The sequence below is a fragment of the Aplidium turbinatum genome, chromosome 18 (assembly GCF_918807975.1).
Source record: "Aplidium turbinatum chromosome 18, kaAplTurb1.1, whole genome shotgun sequence".
NCBI classification, from domain to species: Eukaryota; Metazoa; Chordata; class Ascidiacea; order Aplousobranchia; family Polyclinidae; genus Aplidium; species Aplidium turbinatum.
This window is the reverse complement of record NC_137489.1, coordinates 10,836,228-10,844,012: the sequence shown is the minus strand read 5'-3', so window position 1 is coordinate 10,844,012 and position 7,785 is coordinate 10,836,228. Positions and strand designations below refer to the sequence as shown.

At 34.5% G+C, this 7,785-nt stretch overlaps 2 protein-coding genes across 2 annotated transcripts; one reads left to right on the top strand and one right to left on the bottom strand.

The window, feature by feature from the left end:
- Positions 1-364: 364 nt before the first annotated feature.
- LOC145787176 (uncharacterized) lies at positions 365-5,955 on the bottom strand. The gene is made up of 4 exons (XM_082598903.1): positions 5,617-5,955; positions 3,759-3,831; positions 959-994; positions 365-426 (listed from the first exon to the last, which is right to left on the bottom strand). Exons 1-4 carry the CDS (start codon positions 5,953-5,955, stop codon positions 365-367), a joined length of 510 nt encoding a protein of 169 aa, XP_082455029.1.
- A 65-nt stretch (positions 5,956-6,020) lies between these two features.
- Positions 6,021-7,785, top strand: LOC145787175 (zinc finger BED domain-containing protein 5-like). The gene is made up of 3 exons (XM_082598902.1): positions 6,021-6,048; positions 6,748-7,283; positions 7,651-7,785. Exons 1-3 carry the CDS (start codon positions 6,021-6,023, stop codon positions 7,783-7,785), a joined length of 699 nt encoding a protein of 232 aa, XP_082455028.1.

Genomic DNA, 7,785 nt, shown 5'->3' with positions numbered 1-7,785 from the left:
ACTTTGAGAAAACTAGCACAAAACAACTTGCTAGAACAAAAGAGTAATGCAAAAAACGCACAATGCCATTTGATTGTCAGTTAAACCTTTTGATCACAGCTCATAAAGCAAGCTAATAGACAAATAAGTGGTCTTGTGGCCCACACACGCCAATGCTTAGGATAATTATATTTAAAACGATCGCTGCTTTACATAGCTTATTAAAAGCTACCCCAATCAGAAGCAAAAGAACAAGTTTTCAATAAATGGTTATAAATCAGACGTCAAAAGATAAAGTATACAAATCATCATAATTTTAGCTCTTTTTTCCTATTCTTGTGTCCACTGTCTGGTGTGGGTGCAAGCATCAATACCAATACAATAGTTACAAGCTAATCAGCAAAACTTCATCATGAGGCAAAGTATAAGAGTCACCGACCGGACGACCTGAAATACAAACAGTAAAACAATTCAAAAGCATGTTTAAATGAAGGTTTTCATGAAATTCCGCCGCAAACAAAATTTTGGCGAAATTGTTCAATATCTTGATTTTAAATTATCTGATGTTGTTACAACTATAAGCTGATGCTACCAAATAGAAAATATTGCGAAGTCTTCAGCTTGCAGTCATAATTACAGCTAAGATCAATTTCATGGATCATTGGCAAGCGATTGACATCAGCACCCGTTTCACTTTTCACGGTTAATTTTACATTTAAACAAAAATGTTAGTGCCTTTTTGGTTGGCTCGGCAGTGTGGCTTTTTTTAGCCTGTGTAGCAGGTTAAAACCTGTCGCAACATTTGCTTAGTTCCAATTGAAATTAGTCTAGCTGAAAACAAAGTGTAAAAGTATAATGCCAAGAAGAACTTACTAGAAACGTGTTTTTTCTTGCGAAGACATTTAATTAAGCAAATCAGTAGGCTATATATTTATTTAAAAAAAAAATCAAGCTTTGTAAACAGAGACAGAAATCCTACCTTTTCGTCCACGCTTTCCCATTTGTCCTTCCTCTCCTAGATAAAAAAAAATATTTACTAAACAACAACCCAGCAGTGAACAACGACACGGCACTTGATAGTCAAGAATCCAAACGTTCTCAACAGAATAGCCTATTTAGCAAAGATAAGGTATTTACGTTAAAACTGCTTCAAATACATGCAAGTGCAATAATTGTGTTCATTTCGTGCAGTTTTCTCAAATAACGATTATGAAATCTAATGTCTATGCACCACTTGTTGCGAGTTGTAACTGCAACAACTTTTTTTTTCAGCATAGTTAAAATTATGACTTCCTCACTGCTAGTATTGCTTCATATTTGACAAGAAATAACTATTTTAGAGATTTTACTTTTTCTTCAAAGCATTTTTCTGGTTGTTTTAGTTAGGTTTTTGTTGGGCTAACACCAACAGCTAAGTGGCTAACACAAGCAGAGTTAATGGCAAGATCAAGAAAAACGGTAGTTATATTGTTGGCGAGTTAAGCAACCCTCCTCAAAGACAGCTTCTTTTTTTCAGTCTGAGGTTAAATTTTTCCACTAACCATCAACGATTTGTGAAACTGTTGAGAACAGTACGAATACTGAAAAGGAACATGGCTTTATCACAAAACTATGTAATAGCAAAAAATTATGCTTCAATTTCAGAGACTTGGTGCAATATTAGTGGCGTGGTTTATTCAAAAACAAAACAGAGGAAAATGCTTTGCAAATGGATGCTAAAAACGAAAAAATTTTACTCCTCCTTATTGACAATTTTTATTAATGATTCCGTGTCAATACCAGAACAGTCAGAAGATGAATGAGCTCTTCAATCTAAAACTCTTAAACTGCGTGGGAATAAGTTGGGTTTTCAGAAAAACAATTCTAAAAGAGCATCCGTCAAAATAAACACAATCTGTGATTTTCTGCTGCGTGCGAAAACAACGGAACGCAAATTGAACATCAAGAGACTCGGTGATAAGAATTGATCAATTTTTAATGCTTGACACTTCAGAGAATCCTAAACCTTTGAAGCGAGAGCTGGATGTTTTACCTTAGCCAAAGCGACGAAATCACAAAATTAAGGAAGTGTAAACAATTGTTTTCACCGTGTTTTTCATCTTTGAGTTATTCCATACAATGCACGGCATACACATTTTCTAAAGTTTGTAAATGACCGTATGAACGTCGTAAACAATTTTTGTAATTTCTACCGATCACCAGATAGTAGATTTGGTGTTTGAATAATGTCAACTTAAACCACTATCGCTGAATAAACTCTTGATGACCAAAGGATCTTGTAAATACGAACTATTCTTTCAGAAAAGGATACATATAGGAGAGATTTTGTTGTAAGAAATCCAATAAACGAAAATACATTGGGTATCTTTGTTTACCCTTTGTGATCTTTAATTTAGCATTACAAATTGTAAAAACAACAATTGCAAAGTTGAAAAAAGCTGGGAAAAGTAACCATCTTCATCTTCAATATGAAAACATATTAATCGTCATGGCATCACGACCCGATTTAATAAGTTCTGCTGCATTTCTTACCGTAAACGCCAATAATGGCTTAGGGCTTGTCAAATGGTGTTCTATCTATGGGTTTGTTTTCGCCGTCTTTGGCCCGCCATCAGCGTAGTCACGTGTTTGTACTAAGAGCAGGTACGAAATAACGATCGTGCTTTGCGGTTATTAGGCTACAACTCAGTTGTGCATGCAATTTGCAAAATTTTTTTGAAATATATTTTAACATTTCATCATCGACATACTTGGAATATTTGTTTGCTACAGTAAAGCTTTAAAAACTATTATTTTCCTTTTAAAGGAAAGAAGATAAATGAATGCTTCAGAAATCACTTTACCTAATGTTATTGACCAAAAATCTTCAAAGAGATGATTATTATCTGTCAAATTCGGAACAATTTCATAAATAAAACGCATTGCAAGACTTTGAATTATCGAAAAGTCATCTTCTTAAATTTCAAAAACACAATTTTCTTCTGAGTATTTTTATGAACAAATTGAAATTTTCTATCACTTTTACGGTGTGCAGAGGTATATGGCAAGGAGAGATATTTATTGCATGTGACAACGACAAAATGACGTCAATGAGACTGTATGACTTTCAAAGAAACCCTTGAACGATTTGTATTTCAATTGCTGAACGATACTGTCTGCTCAAATACCGCAAAGGTAGTGCTTGTTTATTGAACAAAGGAAAAATGATGATTATTATCTTTTATTCTGACATTCAGTTATGATACCCACCTTATTGTCAGGCAATAAAACTATAATTTAACAATTATTGTATGGCAACGTTTTTTCTGTAAATGTAGCAACGTGTGGGTTGTAAACACCCAGTAGTTACAGAACTTCACAACAAATAACACAATTACTTCATGAAAAATTCATTTCGTTTTCTTTTGATGATAAAATTCCTTTTTGTTAATCTTTGGCGCTTGAATTAGAGCAGACAAATGGGGAAACATGAGACAACCTATTTCTAGTGTACAAGACTTTGAAATAACGCTTCAAATTGTTACTCAGCTACAAAACAACCAGAAAACTCCAGAGTACAGTATTTTTCATTAAAAATGAAAACACTCCAGAGTAAGTTGGAAAGGGTATTATTTTGCTTCTTCTCATGTTTGAGAACCAAAGATCTATAATATATTATTAGAAAACAGCAAGAGCCTCTTTTACAAATTCTCGGTTAAGAATCTTCGGATGCTTCACCACCGTGCATTATTCTCACCACACTACATAGCAAACAAATCTTGAAAATTACCGACACGTACCCTTTGGTCCAGGTGGACAGTTGCATTCCGGTGCCGAGCGACGAAATCTGTTCAGTGAAAGCTCTTTGTTTTTCTAAAAATAGAAACAAGTTTTAAAATAAGAACACATGCACTTCGTAGCGGTTCAAAAGCTACATACGTCGATGTTTATCATATGACCTTTATTTTTTTTATACACCCATTAAAATGTTTATCTTCATGTCTCGTCACTAAAAGATGTTACGTTCAGCTAACATTGTGTTTACAGTTGTGAAACTATTTAGTTTTGATTTTTAAACTTTAGAGTGACCCTACAACTACATCCTGATATCATAAAGTTGATCAATTTTTTTACACTTAATAGTTGTGAGCGAATAACATTTGACTGCTGAATCTGATTGTTCTCTGAAAGATGATTAATGATTACAAGACGAATTTGTGTAACTAGAGTAACATTTTTTATATTATTGTATCGCCTATACTGCAGATGCAAAGTACTCTCCCACAGAAAGTAGCGCTGTTTATTTGCTGAGTTGTTACATTGTTTATAAAGATCAAATTACGTACACCCGTTGTACAAGGCACAGCGGAAGATGAAAGAAAGGGTAGCCTATTGTAGCCTTCTGGAATCTGGCAATTGACTAAGGAATCAAAAATTTAGCACAAAGACAACAGAAATTCAAAGATACTTTTGAAACAGTTTCAACGATTAAAAAGCATTTTCCATTCAATCGAGACGCAACGTTATTAAAGGAAAGCATCTTTTCTTTCACTTTTCTTGCAATATAAAGTTTGCAAGTGTTCTTTTGGCTAATCAAAACGTATATCAGCCACGAACTACATCAAACAGTCTATAAATGATAGAAAATTACAGACTAAGCTTATTATATTAGGTGAAACACTTACCATATTAGTTTACGATATTGTAAAAAGTGCTGCCTTGAAAACAAACAATAACAAATACTACTCATAACGAATAAGTAATAATGTGACTCTTATGGGACAGGCTTGAAATGGCCCAAGAGAATTAAGATCCAAGAATGGGCAAAAAGAATTTAATTTAAAGTTCACAGAAGACTTTACGCCGATTGTAACCGCTACAGTGGACACGATCCATAGTGTCACAATTCTTTCGTATTAAAATCATGCTTTTGTGCAACAGCACCCCTTTTTATTTAGTAAAGAAAAATACGTTGAAACATATCAAACGTAACATTGTGTAAGCGTTTTCAAGTATTTTTAACTAACGTTAGGCTTGGAATTTGTCCCAATCTATCGATGTTGATAACTTTAATTTTATCAAATAATTTTTATGATGTTAAACAAATATATCATGGTTAAATTTACTTGCATGTACAATAGCAATAATTAATTACAAATTCTTTATTGAAAACTAAAAACATGTTCATATAAATTTGAGAGATTCGTAAATCGTAACTGTGCTTTTTTCAATTCAACACCAATCAACGAGATTGCTTTTGTTAATATATCAACTTCTGATGTATGATGAGATTTGTGCTTACGTTATCTTGCCCGGACAGTTATCTTATTAGAGGTGCCTAATAGTTCTAAAGTTCGACAGAAGTCATTTCATGAATAGGGGAACAAACCCATGATCCAACGAAAACAAATAAACTTTTATGCTTTTTCAACAGACTTAAACTAAAAATCTAACAAGTTTAAACTCAGCCAGAAAGCTTTGAAGATATGAAGTCATTTTACTGACCACTAATATTGCATGTTGAATTATTTTCAAGTGGTTAGAATTTTGCAAAAATGTGCATTGAAAAAAAATTTCTTCAACGTTATTGCCACCTCAAATATAAACACACTTATTGTAAATAAACATTAAATAAAAATAATTAAAGTCAAAACTCACTTCAGTCCTCTCCAGATAGGACAGTCGCTGTGCCAACCTTGTCGTCGATTCAAGCAAGTTATCGAGTTGTTTCTTTTGAATGGAATTTTGATTAATTAGAGATTTTTCTGATTTTTCAAGCTGAAGCACTTTGTTGGCAAATAGCATGCTTATGAAAAGCGACGTTGTGCAAAGTAATCCAAGTAAAATATAAAAAATAATCCAAAGTATCGAAGGGTATTCTGTTTTCTTTGAATCTGTGTTCTTGTGTGTTGATGGTGGAGAGAAATTCTTTTTTGAGGTTAACTCGCTTTTCAACATCGACCCATTAGGACTCGTCTGGCCGATTCCAGGCTTCATTTTGCCGCCGACTTGTCCAGCGCTGGAAATCGAATTTGATTATTTTGTTCCAACTGGTTCTTGAAATGTATCCACTTGCAGAACTTTTTCAATGTTTACATTTATCTCTTTTTCAAAATCTCTAAAATAGGTATTATTTTGATATACTGTAGTTGCAAATAATATAACTTACAGTATGTAGGCCTAGTAAGTAGTAATATAACCGGGAAAAATTTCTAAATACGGGTACTGAAAAGTTTGAGTGTTCAACTGACCATTGGGAAAATTATCGTTTCTAGCATTAGTTGCAAAGTAATAAATTTATTAATTCCTATTGATAAAAAATTTCCAACGCGTTGGTCAATTGCCGATCCCACTTCAGCTAAACTTATTTGGCAGCTATATAATAGCCTACTCTTTAGGTAGCCAGATAATTCTTTATGATCCCTCAAGTCAGTGCAATCATGTCAAATTAATAATCGATTTTGATGCAAAGAGACGGCTGTAGTTGATCTTATCGATAACTTTTCGGTCTCACCAAGCAAGTGGCTACAGCGCTTACTATGACTACGTTTTTTCTTCTAGAGCAGTGGTTCTTAACCGGGGGGGCGTGAAGCCTCTCTCAGGGGGGGCGCGAGCTCTAGAACATTTTCAATTTTTTTTAATTACTTTAATGTCGTAGGACCTATGCTGTTTGTCATATTTTGTATTTTATTGTATTTATCTGCGAAGCATTGAATACTCTCAACCTTTAGCTTCAAGGGAAAAACATCAACATTATTAAGCATCATGACATCATTTGAACTTTTATAGCTAAACTTGACCTCTGGAAGAGTCGAATTGAACAAAGAAATCCAGCGAGCTTCAGTAACTTGGATTCTGCTCTCAAAGATGGTAACTTTGAGTTTGAGTTGAAGAAACAAATAGAAATCCACCTTAATGAATTGAAAGCGGAGTTCATCAAATACTTTCCAGATCTGGATGAGAAGCGTGAAGCCTGGAAGTTCATCAGAAACCCGTTTCAATGCAAAGTAGTTGATATTTTCGAAGAAGGACAAGAGGAGTTTCTTGAGATGAAGTTCAACTTCACAGCTAAAGAAGACTTCAAAGAACTGGAACTTGAGACGTTCTGGGCCAATTACCTTCCTGTTTACCCTCTTATTGCAACTCGGGCTTTTCGAATTCTAACAATGTTTGGATCCACGTATCTTTGTGAAGCTGCATTTTCTGCTCTCGTTGCTATCAAGACCAAGTACAGAAACAGGTTGAGAGTTGAAGGAGACTTACGTTGTTCATTCTTTGGAGTTAAACCTCGCATCAAAAATGTAGTTGCTAAGAAGCAGTGTCAAGTATCTTACTGATGTGTACAATAAACAGACAAAAATGCAATTTTTTTGGTATGATACTTATTTAAAGTCTAGGGGGGCGCGAGGCTCATGACCATTATTGAAGGGGGTTTGATAGAAAAAAGGTTAAGAACCACTGTTCTAGAGTATTTGCATTAAATCGCCTTTCTCCTTTACAGAGAAAAGTTTACCTTAGTTGCCATTGTTAGAAAAGAACATATGACATTTAGCTCAATTGAAAATGACTTCCAAGTTGAACTCATTTCTTCGCATGACCATTGACCACTATCCGAACCAAGAAAAAATCCCTAACCCTAAAATAAGACAAGTAGACTACACTAATATAAATAGGGTTTATTGTTTTCTACAGCTTGTGAGGGTGTGCGGAGAAACGAGCTCTGGTCGTGTTCGTGTCCTTCTTGAGTGTCCCGTCGCCAATGCGGCCTCAAGCCGAATTCATGGCATGGCAGCACTGCGAACTTATCCTAAGCTTTACAAAACTTGA

What these genes read in the sequence shown, in the direction of transcription:
- LOC145787175 (XM_082598902.1), top strand. Translation starts at nt 6,021, where the DNA reads ATGTATCCACTTGCAGAACTTTTTCAAT. An exon ending in ACTTGCAGAACTTTTTCAAT is followed by an intron (nt 6,049 to 6,747) that starts GTTTACATTTAT and finishes GAACTTTTATAG; the next exon opens with CTAAACTTGACCTCTGGAAG. An exon ending in TTGCTAAGAAGCAGTGTCAA is followed by an intron (nt 7,284 to 7,650) that starts GTATCTTACTGA and finishes TGTTTTCTACAG; the next exon opens with CTTGTGAGGGTGTGCGGAGA.
- LOC145787176 (XM_082598903.1), bottom strand. Translation starts at nt 5,955, where the DNA reads ATGAAGCCTGGAATCGGCCAGACGAGTCCTAATGGGTCGATGTTGAAA. An exon ending in CCTATCTGGAGAGGACTGAA is followed by an intron (nt 3,832 to 5,616) that starts GTGAGTTTTGAC and finishes TTCTATTTTTAG; the next exon opens with AAAAACAAAGAGCTTTCACT. An exon ending in GGGAAAGCGTGGACGAAAAG is followed by an intron (nt 427 to 958) that starts GTAGGATTTCTG and finishes TTTGTATTTCAG; the next exon opens with GTCGTCCGGTCGGTGACTCT.